Source organism: Henckelia pumila, chromosome 2, assembly GCF_033568475.1.
Source record: "Henckelia pumila isolate YLH828 chromosome 2, ASM3356847v2, whole genome shotgun sequence".
Classification (NCBI taxonomy): domain Eukaryota; kingdom Viridiplantae; phylum Streptophyta; class Magnoliopsida; order Lamiales; family Gesneriaceae; genus Henckelia; species Henckelia pumila.
Window position 1 is genome coordinate 173,933,565 of NC_133121.1, and position 20,784 is coordinate 173,954,348.

General features: G+C 34.4%; 1 protein-coding gene across 1 annotated transcript; it reads right to left on the bottom strand.

Moving 5' to 3' along the window:
* Positions 1-12,472: 12,472 nt before the first annotated feature.
* LOC140882519 (uncharacterized) lies at positions 12,473-19,783 on the bottom strand. The gene is made up of 12 exons (XM_073288572.1): positions 19,619-19,783; positions 19,020-19,209; positions 18,867-18,941; positions 18,145-18,251; positions 17,996-18,056; positions 17,060-17,119; positions 16,897-16,971; positions 15,273-15,425; positions 14,131-14,185; positions 13,526-13,648; positions 13,073-13,305; positions 12,473-12,827 (listed from the first exon to the last, which is right to left on the bottom strand). Exons 1-12 carry the CDS (start codon positions 19,648-19,650, stop codon positions 12,804-12,806), a joined length of 1,188 nt encoding a protein of 395 aa, XP_073144673.1. The 5' UTR covers positions 19,651-19,783; the 3' UTR covers positions 12,473-12,803.
* Between the last annotated feature and the right edge of the window lie 1,001 nt (positions 19,784-20,784).

The following is a 20,784-nucleotide window of genomic DNA, read 5'->3' on the forward strand; positions in this document are numbered from 1 at the left end:
TCGTTCAACCTCTTATCAAATCTGAAATGAAGTTATATAATCTAAAAAATCGGCTTTCATTCTCATTTCAATCTCATAAAATTGAAGTAAATCTCAATCTTGATCAATCAATCAAAACTCAAATCGACGGCGTAACGTTTCGAAACCGGTATTTCCAAAGGAATAAACATCATCATTTCAATGATATAAACTCCTAATTAATCTCAACTCAGCAGCTCAATCTCGACAATAACAGTACACAATTTGCAGAATTCGTTTAACGCAAACCGACATCGTAACGGCTCAATTTCAATAATTCCAAAAGCTAAAACATCATCTTATCTATGATCTTAAACCAATATCATAATCAATACAACATTAACATCTCAAAAATGGCAGCTCAAATATTTCATATTTCTGGAAAGTCTTTTAAAATTCAAAACCATGTTCAAACTACAATCTTTTCTCAATCCATCTTAGATATGCTATCGTCGTATATACTAGAACACGTTTATACAATCAAATATAAATTCTAAAAACATCTTAAAAATTAAAACATCGTAGAACTTCATAATAATTAACGTCGAAACGTAGCACTCGAAGCCGATGATCGCAATTATATGATCAGTTTTGAATTCTACCGGGCGGATAATTTTTAATCGAGATTTGAAATAAAGAATTTGGCTTGGAAGCTTTCTCCCTCACCTCACTCTCTGTTGAAACTAGGATGAATATGATGATATTCACGTACAAGACATCATATTAAAGCCATGTGTATTCCCACTTGCCTTAGGGAATTGCACTTTGGTCCTTGACTTGTTCCATTAATACAATACGATCCTTAATCAATATTTTTAATTCAATTTCAATCTTAAACAATTTAAGAATATTAAAATTTAATTCTAAACTCCAAAAATCTCAAATTAAATATTCTCGAATTAAAATTAAAAATATAACTTTCATTCTAGCCCTTGAAACTTTGATATTTGCAAATTAGTCTCTGCTCGAGTTTCACCTTTTAATTAAATCATCTTTAATTCCCGAAACTCGGAATTTAAATCTTAAATCCCAAAAATATTCAATTCAAATATTTAATCTTTTAATTTAATAATTCCCGAAATTTAAATCTCAAATTCATAAATTCTCAAATTAAATATTTTCAACTCAAAAATTAAATCTCTAATTTCCACAAATTATCCAAGTAATATTTTCCCAAATTCGGAATTTAAATCTCAAATTCTGTAAGTAATAAGTTAATATTTTCGGGTCTTACATCTAGTCTAGGTATGGGATTCCTATACTTGATGGTAATATTATTAATGGCTCTACAATCCACACATATTCTTCATGATTCATCCTTCTTATAAACTAACAACATAGGTAAAACATACGGTGACATGGATTCAAGCACAAAACCTTTATCTAAAAGTTCACTTACCTACCTTTGTAATTATTTGGTTTCCTCCGGGTTGTTCCTATAGGCTGGATGATTTGGCATTGCACTTCAGGTACAAAAGCAATCTGGTGCTCAATCCTCCTCAAAGGTGGTAATCCTTGAGGTAGTTTCTTCGAAAATAAATCTTCAAATTCTTGCGAAAGGGAAACAACACTGCTCGGAAGAGATCTTGCTATATAACTTGTGTTTAGGAGAAAATCCTTATAAATAATTAACACAAATGAAATATGTGTGTGCAAAATCTCTCTCAACTCACCTTTTTGGGTCATACATAATTTTTTTCGACATCTTTTCCCTCAATTTTTTTCTCTCATTTTTTTTCTAAGGTCAAATCACTTTTTTGTTCACTATTTTTTTCGTCCTCTTTTTTTTTTCTTTTCAATTGATCCTTCAAAACTTGATTTGGGGACATAGACAGTAATACAATGGGTTCCTTCTTCAAAGTGAAGGAATATCTATTCTTGAAATCATCTTGTACCAGCCTCCTATCATATTTTCATTGCCTACCCAACATATTCATATTTTCATTGCCTACCCAACAAAATATGACAAGAATGAATAGGCACAACATCACACAACACCTCATCCACATAATTTCCAATATAAAACGATACCATGACTTGCTTGGTCACCTTTACTTTCGCACAATCATTAAACCACTGCAACCTATAGAGTTGAGGATGCTTCAATGTAGGCATACTCAGCTTATCCACAAGTTCAAAACTAGCCACATTGGTGCAACTTCCACCATTTATAATAATAGTGCACACCTTTTTATACACAAAACATCAAGCGTGAAACAATTTTTCCCTCTGGCCATCCTCCTCCTCCTTATGTTGGGCACTCATAATCCGTCTCGTCACTAACAACTCTCCAACAACAGCCCCTTATCCCTTATAAGATCCTCCAACTCAAGCATGTAATCATAATTCTCAACATCCTCCTCACATTCAGATTCAAATTTCCATAAGAATTTACAATCATCACTCTTTTATTTGGACATTGACTAGCAATATGGCCAATCCCTTGACACCTAAAATATTTAATATCTTTAGAATGATTAATTAACATAAGTTTCACATTTACCCTGCCCTCCTTGTTTAGGTATCTCTTGCTTGGTGTCGGTTCAATCCTCTTGTTTTGCAACGTTTGGACACCAAGAAGTCGAATAACCTCCAGCTAAGTTGGTTCAACCAACCCACCTAATTTTGAGTTGTTGCTCCACTTTAATAGTCATCTGCACGAACTCATCCGGATCAAAACAGTGTCTAATCTCCACCTGATCTTGAATCTCCCTATTCAAACCACACAAAAATCATTCCATGGTATCACCATCCTCCTATTTATTGGTTCTAATCATGGTAGTCTCCAAATTCTTGTAGTAATCCTCTACACTCCTTGTACCAGGTTTCAAATTCTGAAACCGCTTAAACATCTCAGATAGTAGTTATTAGGTACAAATCTCTTCCTCATAACTCTTTTTATCTCATCCCAAGTCTCAATAGGTCTCTCACCACATCTCTTCCTAGTAGTCACAAGTTGATCCCACCAAATAAGGGCATAAACACAAATTCAGCCACCTCCAACCAAACCATTTTGAGCTCGGAGTAGTGGTGAAAATCAAACACAAACTCTAACCTATTTTCCCACTAAGTATGATTCAGGATCATATTTTCCATGAAGTAAAGGGATTTTCATTTTAATACTACTAATATTTCCATAAATTTACCCCCGTCAGTATATCTCATATGTAACGCTTCTCTGTTTCCTCTACCAAACCCATGGTCTCGTCTTTCTCTCTCCAAATTCTCATCATAACTTTCATCATCTCCGCCAACATCATAATCATCCTCAAATATCCTATTTCTAGTCTTACTCTCATTGCCACTAACTTCAAGCTTACTTACCCTCTCACGTAATGGATCTAACTCGGCCCTCATCACCCTAGCAAAAAGACCTATCAATGCCTCCATGTGAACCTCAGACATTCCTTGGTTCAAACTATCCCCTCCTTCTTTATTAGAATATTTATCAGCCATTGTACCTGCAAGAAAATTTTACCTCACCCAAATTCTCACAAGTCACTTCCAAAAAAAATCTCTCAAACTCCCTTTTTTCAATCATATATGGAGTATCTTATACTTTGTGTTTATATTTATCAAACTCAAAAGTTTAAACTTGTAGACACTTGTAAATAAACTCAAGTAGACCGCACAAAAACAAGCCAAGTGACTATGAAGATTGGAGTATGACTGATACTAATGATCAACAAGAAAATTGGCCACTGTATATAACTCTTTTTTTTTTGATAACTTGTGGAACAAGTAACAAAGAAACTTGGAAAAAAATTCAGAAAGATAACGAACGGAGAGTAAGAACGGATGCAGAAAATCAAAAAGAGATAAACTCAAACGAAGAACAAATAATAAAAGAGATACGAATTACTTGGATCAAAAGAACCTTGATCTGATTACCAAATGATAGGAACTCTTATTGGAATGAAAATAAAACACGATTATAGAAGAAAATCGCGCCCTCAATTCAATAATAAAAAGATTCAAAGAAATTGTCCTGATCTTTGAAACAAGAAAGTTTGTGAAAATTCACTCCTAGTTTATGAGAACTTGTAACAAAGATTCACGAAAAACAATTGTGATTCAAATGAACCTTCAAAGAACTAGTCTTTGACAATTCATGATGAAAAACAATAGACAAACGCCACAAAGTGTTAAAATTTGATAAGTTTGATTTTGAACAAAGCAAAAAGTTCAATAAAATTTTAGAGAGAAATTTTTGGGTAGAAATAAATAAACTAAATTATGAATTAATGTTGTTCAAAAGTTTACAATTTTAAATAGATAAAATATATCATAAAATAAGCCCAAAATCTAGTTTCCTAATATTCTTAAAAACTCTAAAAAAATTTAAAATATATATAAAAAAATTTTAAAAAAAATTCACGCGACACACAGTACACGTCGCACTGTGTGTATACACGGACCCTAGAAGCGGGTCCGTGCCTAGGTCCATGCTCTTTAGGCTATCAAAATTAAATGCACGGACCAGTACACTGATGTGGCACGGGGTCCGTGCATGGTCCATGCCCGGGTTCGTGTGGTGTTCTATGGGGTGGTCTTGACATGGCTTCGTAGCTCTTTTCATTTCTTGATCACTAAGCACTTCAATGATGTTGAAATACCCTCCAAATTGATCATCATGTCTCCAAAACCCTTCAAGACTTGTTGAAACTCTTGTAAACACTTTGTGAGATTCTGCCATGAATTCTTGAAACGCCTCTTTGAACTTTTTGCTTCGTCCCCTAGTCATTGGCCCTTGCGGCATCTGAGATGGTCCCTAGGTTTCTTAATAACTTGATCAATCACGAATATTCCATGATCGCATCAGACAAGGGAACTGAATTGTCAATCAAACTTTGTCTTCATTTTTAGAGCACCATGAAATCATACACGGTTTCTCAGCAGCTAGAACACCACAAAAAAATGGTATTGCATAAACGAGAAACCAAACTCTTAAGGAAGTTGCAAGAACTATGTTAGCTTATTCTGGAGTGTCTCAGAGATTTTTGATGAGGCGGTGAACACAACTTGCTATAATAAAAACAGATCGATGATATGTAAGAAACATATGAAAACTCCATATGAGATCTGGAATGGCAAGCAGCCTACAATCTATTACTTTAAGGTGTTTTGGATGAAAATGTTATATCCACAACAATGGTAAAAATCATCTGATTGTTTTTGGTGCAAATTTAGATGAATGTATTTTTCTTGGTTATTTTTCAATTAGCAAAGATTATAGATTTTTTAATAAAAGAATGCTAAATGTTGAATAAACCATTCATGTTGTTTTGATGAAACAGTTTCCTCTGAGAAGCCAACTGACATCACTCAACTGACTAATCGCTTTCAAGAAATAAGCCTGGAGGATGATAATGAGGATGACAATTCAATGATCAGAAGAACACTTCAATCTCCATAACTGGATTTGGTAGATCCACCAGTTGAGGGTGATTATCCAGTTGACCATCCAGTCGAGGATCATCCAGTTGACCAAGCAGTTGAGGAAACTGCAAATGAATCTAATCCAACTGATAGACATTAAGTTGAGCCCACTCAAATCTATGAGACTCTACCTGATTCAGTTCCACAAGAAAATACTGAAGCACCAGATTATAGATGCAACATAAATCATCCACAACACTTGGTGATAGGTAACACCTCAGATCTAGTTCGGACTAGAGGACAAATGCTTAATTTATTTTTGAACGCAACTTTTGTTTCCAACCTAGAACCTAAGAAAATTGATGAAGCATTAACCAATTAGATGGGTTGAAGCTATGCAATATGAGCTTAACCATTTTATTCACAATTCAGTAAAGAACTTAGTTCCAAGACTCTCTCATCAATCAGTCATAGGTACTTGATGGGTATACATAAATAAGCTCAATGAAGATGATTTTGTGGTGAAAAACAAATCAAGACTGGTTTCTCAAGGATATAGGCAAGAGAAAGGAATTAATTATGACGAGGCTTATGCTCTAGTAGCCAGCGTGGAAGATATTAGAATGTTCCTCGCTTATGCATCCTTCTAGGACTTTAAAGTATATCAAATGGATGTCAAGAGTGCCTTTCTCAATGACAATCTTCAAGAAAAAGTCTACATCGAGAACTCTCCTGGTTTTGTTAATCATCAGTTTCCTAACCATTTCTTTTATTTAAACAAAGATCTTTTTGGATTGAAACAGGTTCCATGAGCTTGGTATGACACACTAACCAAATTTCTACTTGAACAATATTTCACCATAGGCACAATAGATAAAATACTGTTTAAATTCACGAAAGGTGATCAAACTCTTCTTGTACAAAGTTTATGTTGATGATATCATATTTGGGTCAACTAACCTCAAACTGTGCAAGAAGTTTTCCAAGTTAATGCAGGATAAATTTGAGATGAGCATGATGGGTGAATTGACGTTCTTTCTCGGATCGCAAGTTAAACAGTTGGAGAATGAGACATTTATTAGTCAAACCAAATACATCAAAGAACTTATCAAGAAGTTTGGCATGGAAAGCTTCTTAACTGCTACTATCCCTATTAGCTCATCAGTTAATCTTGACAAAGATGAAGGAGAAATTCTAGTTGAGGTAACCAAGTATCATGGTCTCATAAGTTCACTACTTTATTTAATTGCTAGTAGACACGATATTGTATTTGTAGTTTGTCTATGTTCTAGATTTCAGTCTAACCCAAAACAATCTCATTACTTAGTTTCCAAGCGTATCTTAAAATATCTTACAGGAACTCAAAATGTTGGGTTATGGTATGCTAAGAATAATTCTTTCAATTTAGTTGTCTATTCATATGCATATTATGAACGGTGTAAACTAGACAAAAAAAGTACAAGTGGATCATGTCAGTTTCTTGGAGACAAACTGATCTCATGGTTTAGCAAGAAACAAACATCAGTTGTCACTTCCACAACTGAAGAAGAGTACCTAGCTGCAGGAAGTTATTGTGACCAACAGCTCTGGATGCAACAACAGTTGAGAGATTATGGGATCGAGGCTAAAAATTCACCGATCTTCTGTGACAACACTAACACAATCGCGGTTACATACAATCTCATTCTTCACTCCAGAACGAATCATATTGATGTCAGACATCATTTCATTCGTGATCATGCATTGAAGAACGACATCCGACTGGAATACTCAACTGAACAACAAGAATCCGACATTTTCACCAAGCCACTTCCAGAGAGTAAGTTTTCTTACTTTAGAAATATTTTAGGGCTTATTTATTTATCTTAAAGAATTCATTGAAGTGGAATTTGAGTTGTTTAAAGATCAATAGATAAGCCAGTATTTAGTTGCCCTCAAACTATGGAGACTCAATTTAGGTTTGCAATTGAATGGTCAATTGACTCAGTCTAAGCTGGTAAACTGAACTTAGTCAACTAAGTTTTTGACCAACTGATCTTATCATTTACGTTGGTTATTTCATAACTTATTCTTTATATCAAGATAGAAGAACCCATTGAACTGTTTTTAAAATTTTTAAAAGTTTTATTTATTTATTTCTCGTGCTAAACTATTTTGTCGTTTTAAATATATTTTTGCCTATGAATGACCGCCACATGTCATGTCAAGGAATTTGAATCGGTTCATCGTACATATGTACCACTAATTTGATATATTCAGTTTCACCGTCTTATTTGATCTCCACTATTTACTTTTGCTTCTCTCAAAAAAATCGCTAAATCCTAAAAATCCTTTCATTTTTGCAGAATCAACTATTTCAATGTCAAGCTCACCTTCAGCATACATTTTAAATGCAATGTATTATATTTCGAGTCCTTATATGAGATGAATGATGAGGGAATCTCCTTAGTCTTTTGCAAAATTGAAGCATCTGGTCTTCGGTTCTTCCTTACTGTAGAATCACTAGATATATTTGAAAAATATCTTACTTCTTTATATCAAAAGTGTACTGAGAATGAAAATGGTGTTGTACAACTATCCATTGATGCACATCAGCTCTTAATTGATGAAGCTTATTTTGCTCGAGTCTTCAAGCTACCAACGGAAGGCATCTGTGATTTCAACACTATCTCTGCTCAGGATCTAACCAAAATGAAAACGTTGTTTTCAAACTCCAATCAAGTTGTGAGTTTATGAGACTTCAAGAGAGAAGTAAAAATGGAATTTCAACTTCTGGCTAATGTTGTGGCTAACAGCATTCTTGCTAAGACTGGATCTTGCTAAACTAACTGTAGAGAAATTTCGAGTTATGGAAACTATCATGAAGAAGATCAAAGTAAATTGGGCAGTAGTTCTTGTCAAAGTATTCCACAACATGATGTTCGAATCCAAGAAATCTTCCGGCTATGCTCTTCAGATTAGCCGCATTCCTCTGCAGCAGACCATTTGTCTGCACAAATATAGGATTCTTAATGCTCAATATATCAATGATCTTCATTCGAAGAACCTTTTTGAGAAGAAATCTGGGTCTTAAAGCAGTCTAGAGTGACCACGACTACAGTCAAGAAGATCTCCAAGGAAAAGAGAAAGCTGATAGTTCATCAAAGTGCTGACGATGATAGTCAACAAGAAGATGTGTTGTCAAAACATTGACCAATAAAGTCAGAACTTATAAGTCTAGACCTACTTTTCATCGGCAAAACTAATTGTCCACCCAGTTTCAAAAGCAACAGTCACCATGACTAAAACTGGTCCGAGTTCTTCAGATGGAGAATTCCATAAAAAGCATACAAAGCTCAAATCATATCCAAAAGTGAAAGAAATGCCATTGCTTGTACCTATTTTATCAGTTGCAGTTGATCAACAAGCCAGTTCTGAAGAAGATGAAAACTTTGTTAAAATCAGTCCAACTCTTCTCCAGACTATTTTTGCTCCTACTATCTTACCACCATCTAGACCTATTGGAGTCTTTCCAATCAGAAAATTGTTGAATATACTCAGTCTAATATCGATTTAACAACTAGGAAAGATAAAACAATCATGGACACATCTTCTGTTGCTAACAGTCCAACCAATGTCATACAAACTCAAATTGACTTAACTATGGATGTGGTATTGGAATATGCAGAAAATTCTACAGATGTTGTATTTCATGCTTGGTGCAAATATAGGAGCCAGGAACTTGAAGAAGAACAATAAGGGAACACTAAGAACTTTTATCTTTTTGGAGGAGACTGTCCTGACAACACTCAAAACAGTTGACATTTCAGTTGCTCTGGAAAGAGGAAAATTATTCTTTGATTTGATGATAATAAAGCAACTCACGACAATTCTTTCTCAGCGAAAGGAGAATTATGATCCAACATCTAGAACAACATATGAAGATAGAACTCAACAAGATGTTGAATCTTCAGAGCATACAATTGATCAAGTGTTTCAGGACATTAAAACAAAAACTGAACAGATGAATGAGCAAAATGCAATCCCAGAAACTGAACATTTACTAAATCCAGTTCAAGATCAACCAATGGGTGATTTATCTTTGCATGAAATCACTCGGATAAATGTGGATGAAGTGTTGCAGCAGGTTACAGGCAACATTCAATCTGAGCTAAATTTCTCAATGCATGAAGAAAATCTTCAGTTGCAAGAACAAATAGAACAAGATGTTGAGCCTCATCTAGAACAACTCATGGACATGGAGAGTCCATTTTTTGATTTCTCTATAGCGGCATTTGTTGATCAAACCAGTCTGGCTTTGGTAGTCTACAGAGACCCATTTCCCAAGCCCAAGACTGTTCTTATTTCTTCATCATTCTTTGCAACAGCTGACTCCATTTTGGAATCTTTGACTTCAACTGTGGTGAATTACAGTTCTTCAGAAAGCAACAAGATTTAAGAATCAGTCGATGTTGAAGTAGTATCTCATTTTGTGCCCATTATATCAGCACATCCAATAATTAGCCAAATTAAAGAAAAAAAGCAGTTAGAGTCAGATTTGAAAGGGAAACAGAAGATTGAATAAGTAGAATATGTTGAAATAAAGACATTGAGATGTTTTCAGTAGAGCTGTCGAGGTGGAGGAAGATGAAACATTCTTGACCAAAGCCAAACAGTCTATATCTATTTCAATCATGGTCAAGAAGGGCATTAAAATTCTTGCTATGTGGAACTTGAAGCAGTAGAGCCGACTAAAGAAGAAGCATTTGATGACTTGACCAACACCTTATATGGAATTGAGTCCTCGTTGGATACACTTTATGAGAATATTCAGGCTATCAGAAATGATAAAGGTTAAATTGGAAATCACATTTCAATTATTCGAGACTCGATGACAAAAGAGGTAGTGATGCTACAAAAATAGTTCACCTTGTTGCTCAAATCTTTGGACAATTTCAACCAAGTTGCTTCTTCTTCACCTCAACTGCAGCAGTCTCACAATAAGCTTGAACATAAAGTGGATATGCTTTTCACTCAAGTTCAACTTTTTCAAGGTTCCTTGACTAATAACATTCACGTCATGTCCAATCAGATAGAATCTCTGTCTTCTCTCACATAGAACATTTTGATCAATCAGACCGATTCTCCAAGTACTCAGTCGAGAGAGGGAAATCAGGGTCAGTTCAACAGGTCATCTACTACCAGTCAAGGATATAGCACTCATCGTCATTCTTCAAGTCAATGATAATAGCTCAGCCTTGATTATTTATCTATGCGTTTCTATTGTATTATCGTTGATTTTCATTATGAATGCATTATTTTTTCCCAGAAAAATGATTATTCTTCATACTTTGTGTTTGTCAAAAATGGAAAACAGGCTAACAGCTCTGATAAAAAGGTGAAACAGTTCAGTTAACAACTTAGAAAAGAACTTAAGATTCTTTTAGTAATACGATAAAAAAAATTCAAAAGCTAAGTTCTGTCAAACACCGAAAAAGGAGAAATTTTTGAGAAATTTAAGTTTCGGCATCTTCTCGAAATTAAGTCAAACACATATCAAAACTGCACTGAACTGAATCAGTTAAGTAAACTGCTCTCGCACCTAAAATTCTATAATTTTAAACAGTTTACTTACCCAGACTTGTTAGTCAAGCAATTGACCACACTAAACTGCTTATATTACTGAACTACTTTCAGACCTATAGTTAGTCTACCTATTTGACACAAAAATTCTCTCGTTAGTCAACTAAAATTCGCGCAGACAGTTTACCAACATTCTAGGAATATTCAGTTGTAAGTCAGCCTACCTCAACGGATAAAGTTTTTCGTACACTGACAATCTGCAACAACCTCCGCGCACTCGGATTGTATTATTGTGGCAGAGAATGATGATGTGGAAATAACAAACAGTGCAATGCGAAGAATTTGAAGATATCAAATAATATTTAAAATTAACCCAAGCTAATAAATAGGCATCTCAATCAGTTTTTGAAGGTTGAGAAAGTCTTACACACGAACTCGGCAATTTTTTAGCAGTCTACCAAAAGGCTTTCAAAGTTCATCAAGCTAAACTGAACAAGAACTCGAAGCACACATTCGCAGATATCATTTGATCATTGAATGATCAATTTGTGTACTTCTAATCGAGTTGTAATCATAATGTATTAAATTCAGTCTAGGATTGTCTTTGTTGTTGTTTTTGCTAAGAGTTATGAGATATGCTGTGTGGTAAGTCCTAGTCTTGGAATGAGATTTTGCAAAGGTTTGTAAAATTCAAAGTCTTCTAGTATAAATTTTCCTGGTGTGAAGAAGGGGTGACGTAATAGTGTTTAATTCTACGAGCATCCAGAAACATCCGAGTGTGTTCTTCATTTCAGTTTACTTAGTATTTTCATGCTCGCATTCATTTTTCTTACTTAGTGTTCAGAATCTGTTTGTTGGCATCTTCCGCACATTTCATTTATTTGTCAACTTACATCGACAAGTTCTAACTTTTAATTGTTAATATGTGGTGTATTCATTCTCCCAATACACCCAAACCGATTCTATCATATTGTTTCTTTCACAAAGAAGAAAAGACGGATGAAAAACTAAAAAATCGTGAAAGATATAAAAATCCATAATATAAAGGAAGTAACATTAACACAATAATTTAATTCAAAGATTAGAACTTATTATCTATATTATAAGTTTATTTTTCATAAATCAATAATAATAAAATAATTATGTGATTCAACACTATGAATTATACTTTTTTCTTCTCTTAAATTATTTTAATAGCACTATTATGAAATCAGTTTTACATTATATTTTTTCAATTTCTAATTTATATAAAATTATACGATTGCATTAATATGTTTTTCAACAATTATAAATTCATTTATATTTCCAACATATTAATTTTTTTTAACAAATATCATTTTCACGCATTTTATAATATATATATTATATACACATTATATTACGTTGAATTTATTATTGACTAAAATAACATTAAAATCATTAATTTATAGTAAATTAATCTATTTTCAAGTTATTTCTTTAACAACTCTTACCGACAATACATGAAAAAAATGTTGAAGCAGCATTATAACAATTAACAAACGTAATATGATCTAGAATTTTTACTGCATCGAAAATTTGTTTCAGTAGGCACACTTAAGATTAGAACATGTAGACATCGGGAAATTTAGTAGGCACACATTAGATTAGAACATGTAGACGTTCTTTTTCCCGGAGAGGCCTGTGAGCTCAGATGATCCGAGGAAAGTGTGCTAATTTTCTATTATTTACTAGTGTTGTTTTGGCAAACTGCAAATGTGTTCCAAAAACACGAGTTATATACAAATGTGCTCCACCGTCTCCATCTAAAACATGTTCACTTTGTCCACGAACCAAGTCAATCAATCTCCTTGAGGTTCTTTGATCTACAAGTTTACTGCAGGACTCCCCTGCGTTTTTCAAAATCGAAGTAAGGATCATATCATTTCAAGTCGTGATAGATCTAGTAACTATTTCATCATTCATGTGAAAATAATTCTCGTCAAAGTCGTTAGTTTAAACATTTCAACTACGACATTTTTTCCTGAAAAGGAAATCATGACAAGTTCCGCAATTGGCTGCAAACATGATTTACTGTTAAGATTCTTGATTAAACTACCGGAATAATATTGGAAAAATAAATAAAATTTCTCGCCTTGAATAAAAGATCTTGAGCAATGTGTTCCCATGGTAATGATACGGACATTAAACGGCAATTAAGGGGAAGCATCTCTTCTTCTGAAGGTCGATTGGCAGATGCTGCTGCATACACATGTTTTGCCGTCATTGATGCAACAGAGGCTGCTGTACGAACCATAGTCCCTATCCCAAGTCCTCTTTTAGATATTTGAATTGGTGAGTGAGGTCCTGATTCAATTTTGCTTTGATCTATCACAGGACAAAAATCAAATTAGATGACGGACTGCATATAAAAAAAAATCATGGAAAGGACTAGAATACAGCCAGTATCTCTTGAAAATTTAACTGAATTAACACAAGTAGCAATAAACCAAGATATCCACAAGTACAACCATAAAGTTGAAAAGAATTCAGATCCATGTTTCTCTGCCCACAACATATATAAATAACAAGAGAGAGGTAAATTTACCTAGAACACCAGACACAGCTACTTCAACTTCCCCACGCCCCCCAGGACCTTTCATGTAAATTCGGTCAGTTTTCCCAGAAGAATGTCCAAGAGAGAGAAGGCTTCCAAAACCAGTCCTCCCAGCTGTAACATTGACAATACGAAGGAAATGAAAGGTATAGCATTAGAAAAGTATTTTACTGCAATACAATTGAGAATAGAAATTACTTTAATAAAAAAAACTTTTACTGTTATACAAGGAAACTTATAAAAGACATCCACGCTGATAATGGTTGTTCCAACCCCAAACAATAAAGTGCAGAATGGATCAAAACACTAGACTGGTCTTCCTCATTATGAAAATATAGTCCCTAGATACTTTCATATTCAAAATATAAACCAGCAACATGAACATCTTATAGAACACAACACAATATCGAAGAAGTAAATTGTTAAAATTGGACTTAGACCTAACTTCAACCCAAAATCTAGCTCAAGTAGGGAGGATTGTCCAAGTCCATGTATGCAACTCCTAGAAATTTTATCTAACCAAAGTGGGATAACTAACACACAAAATGAAATCAAAACCACAGTATGATGCATCAGATATGGATGAAGCAAATTACCATCATATGCTTCTCGGACCATTTGATAACTAACAAAGCCTGAGAAAAGAGTGATCTGCAACCACAAGCCATAATAGCTGTCAATATGTTGTTCATCAAAGATGAATCAGAAAGCCATGCAGCAAAGAAGAAAACCAACAAAAGCTTCATGAAGTAATCTCGAGCACATGCATGAAGTTGCAATGGTGAATAGTCAAAGTAGAAGTGCAATGCAACAAAAATGTGAGTGCAATTTTGTGCAGCAATAGCTCACAAGAGAGCAGAAAACCTTAAAACCCACATAGAGATTGGAGTTATCTTACGTACTTTCAGAGAGCAGTCAGATGCTGTGTCAAGGGATCAAGCTAAACACCATTTGGATAAGAGAGGAGAGCCCCTCTGTTTATGTTGTCATTGGAACTATGTTTTTTCTCTTTTTTTATGTGGGAGTGTGACATGCTAATTAGAAGGAATTGATATAGATGGCAGGAAATTCACTTTAAAATTTATGTTGCAGCAATAAATACCGTGAAGGGAAGGTGCACTGCAGCATATCAATCCTTTTTTTATTTCAAATTTTATTTTTTTAAAAAAATGGAAAATTAAGCTACTCCAGTCCCAAAACAACACCACTGGTGAATATGAAAGAATGTTGAAAAGTGGTATAGGTACCAGAGTCCGAATTCATGAATATTCACGTACATGCATGAAACAAAACTACAAGGCAAGTTTCTTGCTAATTCCATGCACAGTACAGACAATGGGAACAGTATCACCATGTGTACTCATAAGGTCCATGATACCACATTTCAACAGCTATTTACAAAACAAAGAATCCATGGAAGAAATTCAGAAAAACACTCTATGCATATTGCTACGTCAAAAATTTTCAAGCCTACACAGCTGGTCCTGGGAAAACTTTAGTACTGTTGAAAATGGGTTCGGCCAGAACATTTTTGCCCATTTGCCGATTAGCGTTAGTACATTAGTATTTTTTGCAGTTATTGATGAACAAAAGTAGGAACTATTTCACAACAGCTCCCACTTAGTTGAGTCAAGTAAGATTGGCAGACAACTAGGATGGCTGTTGTGGTTTCAATCAATTGCAAAACAATTGTCGTGTTACTTTTACAGAACTATTTATATGATTTGCTGAACGCTACCTTGGAGTTCTTTTTCTCTCCAGCACTGGTGACCTTCTCTGAGGAAGAAATACCAGAACCACCACCAGATTGCTCCATACTTTCGCTAGGAAATGCTGCCCCATCATGGGCATTAAGCAGTACACAATAGCAGTGGTCTGTATCAGTTAATACCTGTGGGATTAATAATTTAAATTTATATAAACTTTTGCAAAATAAATTGAACTATTTGCGCTTCAAAACATGTAAGAAAACATCATAAAGGATACCCGTGGTTCATTCTTCTATACATGTACATTGTCTAATTTACAATACTCTCAATAATATGTGATATTTAGCTGATTCTATAATTTAATGCAAAAACAAGAATTTTAGTGCAAAGCATCCTGAGAAATCTAAATAATATCAAAATATTACTATTTAATAACATATGGTTGTAACATTAACACGTGGTAAACACCAATATCAGGAAGACCAAATACATTTAGAAATAACATCCTGACACCACCTACAACACCCATCCTATCCTGAAAAAAAACAACACATGAGATTCCTAACCGCTAAAGTAGGGGACAATCTTCAAAATCCTACTCACTCAAAACACATTTGAAGGGAGACCTCCTAAAGTAGTTGTAAGGCTTAAAACCAAACTAAAAGGATCGGCAGAGTTGTGATCAGGAGCGGGCGGGCAGGACCCATGCCCAGGGCCCCACCTATGGTTGGGGCCCCAATTTATTAATTTTTTTTATTATATATAATATATAATTATTATATATTAATGGGGTCCAATTAATTATAAAAAATGATTATATTATAATTATTATTATAAATATAAAAAAGAAAATCGAATAATAAATATATATTAAATCTTTGGTCCGTTCATCACCTCTCACTCTAGTGTTGTTCGTCATTGATCATCGCTCCACATCGCCCTTCCGTTATCACGATTTTCCTAGCCCCGAGTTCTTAGCTTGCGTTGTTTGAGAGACTTTTTCTCTGCCTCTGCCTCTGGTTATGCTAAAAAATTTTATGAGACGTTCAATTCAATTTTGATTTCATTTTAGATGTTAATATTTGTTGTTAATTTCATGTAAGGATTGAAAGGAAGCAAAATTTTTTAAACCTGTTTGAACATTGTTTTTTTTTAGTTTAATTTTGAATAGCTAAATTAATTATTTATAAATCGAATTTGCACCTGAATTGTAAATGTGGATATAGTTTAATGTGATTTTTTTATAAGATAATTCATGATTACGAAAATGAAGGATAATTTTGTATAGTAGTTCAATTATATTTGACTTGTCAAATTAATGTAAGAGGCCCTTTGTTTAAACTCGTCCAGGGCCTCGTTTCCCTTATGACCGCCCCTGGTCGTGATCATCTTCTCATGAATTGGATAACAGCACCTTTCAAGGAAGAGCCAAACTGCTTAATTAAAGAAATCTAACTTCTTATGTATACTTACTGGGGTGCTTGGGAGCTTTGAGAACAGGATTTTTTTATTAAAAAAAAAACTTTAAGAACAAGAAATTGTTTTTAACAAAATTGGGCATAAAAAACATCCTTTGAAAAATACAGATCGTAATAATTCAAAATTTCAAATGCAGCATGAAATATCCAGATTACATAAAAACTAGCACCTTACCACTGCGTCAAAAGTGGAATCAAAGTCATCAACCGCGAAACATATATCTGGATAGGCAGGCATTGTTTCTACTTCCTGATTGCATGTGTTAAGATTGGTGTTATAGCCAGCAGGGGAAATATATCGATATTAGATCCAACTTACTTGAAAGCAGGGGACTTACCTTCCTGGAATCCAAATGAAAATTAATGCGACTTGGAGATGCATACACAGTCTTTACAACCTGTGCAGCAAGAAATGTTTGTTTAAGTTTCTCCTATGTCTTCTTATGAGTGACGATGGAAATGAAATCCACAAAACAAGCACTGATACAAATTACATCATGTTAAAGATATTATTATGCGAGATGAAAAATACAAATATTTTGCAAAATATACATCCATAGAAGTCTTGAGAATAGGACATTTGAGCAATCTGATTGATTGCTACATATGTCCAGACTACAGTGGTAGATTTTCTCATGCGATTGGAGTCACAAGAGCATTCAGAATATTTGAAAAGACAAGTTTATGAGCACGAGAATCTGATTTGAGCTTATTGCAAAGTTAGCAAGCCTACATGAACACCAAAAAAATCCCCACAGAATTTGAGCAGCCACTTTTTTCTATGGTGGACAGCATTTGAATTCTTATGATATAGGTCCTAAATTTGAGATGCTTAAATGTGTGAAGAAAATTTAAATAACCAAAACAAGAATAAGAGAGAATCTGCACAAGGAACATCAATTTAAGATCATTTAAGAAATTTGAGATTGACATGGCTTCATCATGAGTCATTATATAGTACACCAAAGCAAAGAAAATTTCTCTTTGATTCGTAATTTTGTACCACTTAATTGGACTTGAGAAGTCTGTTACTTTTACATGTAATGGAAGGGCTTTAAACTTCCTTATTGACTTATATTGGTGTAGGAACACGCAGCAGTTCTCAAACATAAACCCCCAATAAAAACAAAAAAAACACATCAACACAATCATAATTCAACGACGTCAACGACCTCAATCCTGATCCATCAATATAAATGCTGACATATAAATACATAAGAGAAGGGTTTACACTTGACAACAAGCAGATTTATGTACCGAACAGTAGAAGATACCTTATAGATAGGAGACAATGGTCTGCCTTGGGAGGATTGATATTGTTGAAGGACCTGATGGCTGCAGCAGCAAATAATACAGTAGATAAAATTAAATTGGAAAGGAAAAAAATGTCAATAATCAAGCAAATAAATGGATTGATAATAACCTGCAAATTGCTACAGTGACACTGAAGGAAGTGTGAGCAATGAAATTTAAGTAAAATGAGCGCCTCCAGTCTACGTCCACTGAATTGTCACCAAGTAATTCATCTAGCTGATAGACAGTAAAAGATTAGTTTCATCTAATGACAAATTAGCATCATCCTGTCAAGGAGAATGTAGACATAGATCCAGACATTGGTTATGGGCCAGCAATTAAACCTGTCTATGTACATAAAATAGATTATTTTTTAATAAACAAAATCTTTTTGCAGAAACAAGTATATAGGAATACACACTCAGGTTACAATCAAATTATTTATTGCTTTACGGTATACTCTCATTCGGCACATACACACACAAAAGAGCCTAGACTTCAGAAACTTGTTGCTTAAAACAATGTTCAGAAGGATTGCCAGAATTTGAGATAGCAAGACAAGAGGTATAACTTCTATGTAAATAATATAGATTATTTATTAATAAACAAAATCTTTTTGCAGAAACAAGTATAGAGGAATACACACTCGGATTACAATCAAATTATTTTTTGTTTTATGGACATATAATCTCATTCGGCACATACACACAAAAAGCCTAGACTTCAGAAACTTGTTGCTTAAAACAATGTTAAGATGTTATAGGTTAATGTCAGAATTTGAAATAGCAAGACCAAAAAAAAAAAGGCAAGAGGAACAACGACAGTCACCAAAGTATTTTGTTCTCGGTTTACCTTACAGGCCCACCTGCGTACAAAGTAGGGAGAGTTGCTATCCAGATTTTCAGTAAGCCTCTGTCCCGGTAAACTCTTAACAGATAAATGCATTTACATCAGATTCCACCACTAACACAAAGATTGAAGACAAATTCTAAAGCTTAGAAATACCATTTTCCGAACAAAGAATATGAGATCATCATCTTGACGACCCCTGGACATTCTACCACGAACAAAATATAAATCCATGACGCCACGCCAGAATCCTGAATCCATTTCCACATCCGATGTCTCTTCCTCGTCCAATACAGTTTTCCCGATCAACTTCGAGTGTTTCCTCACCATACTCAATAATTCATTCCTGCCAAAAATTTTAATTTGAAAGCATTACTAAGTAAAAACAATGATAACGTACTATAAGCTATTAGTCAAACGCTTATCAATAAGTGCGGCACAAAAACCTTTTCGAAGTTATTTGTGGATTTGCACCCAGAAGAAAAGGAAAAAAACGGACGCAAAAGTTTTAAATTTCGACTTTCTAATACAAGAATTAAACAATCAAATTCAAAAACGAATTAACTCAAAATTTTTAGAAAAAAAAAAATTACAATCACGCCCATGTAGCTCAAAATTCCGAAATGCACTATTCGATCCAAAAAAGAAAAAAGCAACTTGTCCATTTAACTAATAACACTTCGATAATCACAAAACTAGTTTTGTGAAATGAGTGATGTCAAAATCCAATCAAATAAAACAAAATTGAAGCTCACCGAGTGGGGGTTTCGGATTTATCGACTAGCATTTTTGAAGCTGGGCTTTTGAGTCTTAATCCAAAGCACTGCAAAATAAGAAGATCAAGAAGATTTTTTTTGGCCAAAAGATCGAGAAGATTTCATCGATCTATTTTCTTTTCACATTTATTATTATTTCATTTTAATAGGATTTATCATCCTTTTAAATTTTGTAATTCCAATTTTATAGTTTCGTTTCGTGCACCAATTATTTTTTTTTTCGACAAGGAAAAATATTTATTTTTAAAAGAAGTTTGGCAGAACTTGAGGGACCGAACAGAAAATTGGTTAAAGGTACAAATTGGGCTTGGGCCTTGAAATATAAATCGGTTCAGGGCTTTGACGGGCTCGTTGCCTAAAAAACGATTTAATCCATTATAATTTTATGAACATTAACATTATACCCGTTCATACCATCTTTATGCTTACATCATACATGTTACATTCATTTGCAAATAATCACGTTCAATGGCGAACCCAAAATTTTTAAAATATCCGGGCTAAATTTTTAAATTTTAGAATTGTTTAATATTTTGAATCGAACCACCCGAACTACTATCAAATTAATCCAAAATTTTTCAAAATTCATATATATATAATTTTAAAATTTTTTCGGACCACGCGGGCTAAAGCCCGGGTAGCTTTACACTTGGGTCCGCCCTTGATCACGTTTCCTTATGTCTAACTGATATATACATATACGTGTGTCTATATATATACTGTCAACCTGTTGGGCAGCATGCTATGAGCATAACTGTTTTAAGTACACTTACGACATTTGGTCCTTTATTTCGCACCTCGCAGTCCTTTACTTGTCTTGTAGCTCAAGTGTGTGTGCAAGTCTTTAAGACTTCGAGAATATTTTATCTTTACTTTCAACTTAGTGATTTACAAATGAGATCTTCCACACCGTCACAGCGAGGAAGATCGAGACAGAGACCCCGAACTGCTCACCACCCCCCCCCCCCCCCCCCCCCCCCCCCCCCCCCCCCCCCCCCCCCCCCCCCCCTCAAGAAGATTTCAATCGCCCAAACCAGGACCAGCCCAGGGAGGACCGAGCTCATCAAATACCGGCTCCTCCTGCTCAAGGAATTATCAACATGATCTCTGGAGGTCCTACCGATGGAGATTCCAATCGAGCTAGG

Coding starts and splice junctions, on each gene's coding strand:
- LOC140882519 (XM_073288572.1), bottom strand. CDS start 19,650: ATGCTAGTCGATAAATCCGAAACCCCCACTCG. Junction 18,942..19,019: donor TATTCTTTGTTCGGAAAATG/GTATTTCTAAGC, acceptor TTATCTGTTAAG/AGTTTACCGGGACAGAGGCT. Junction 17,120..17,995: donor CATTGTCTCCTATCTATAAG/GTATCTTCTACT, acceptor CTTGCTGCACAG/GTTGTAAAGACTGTGTATGC.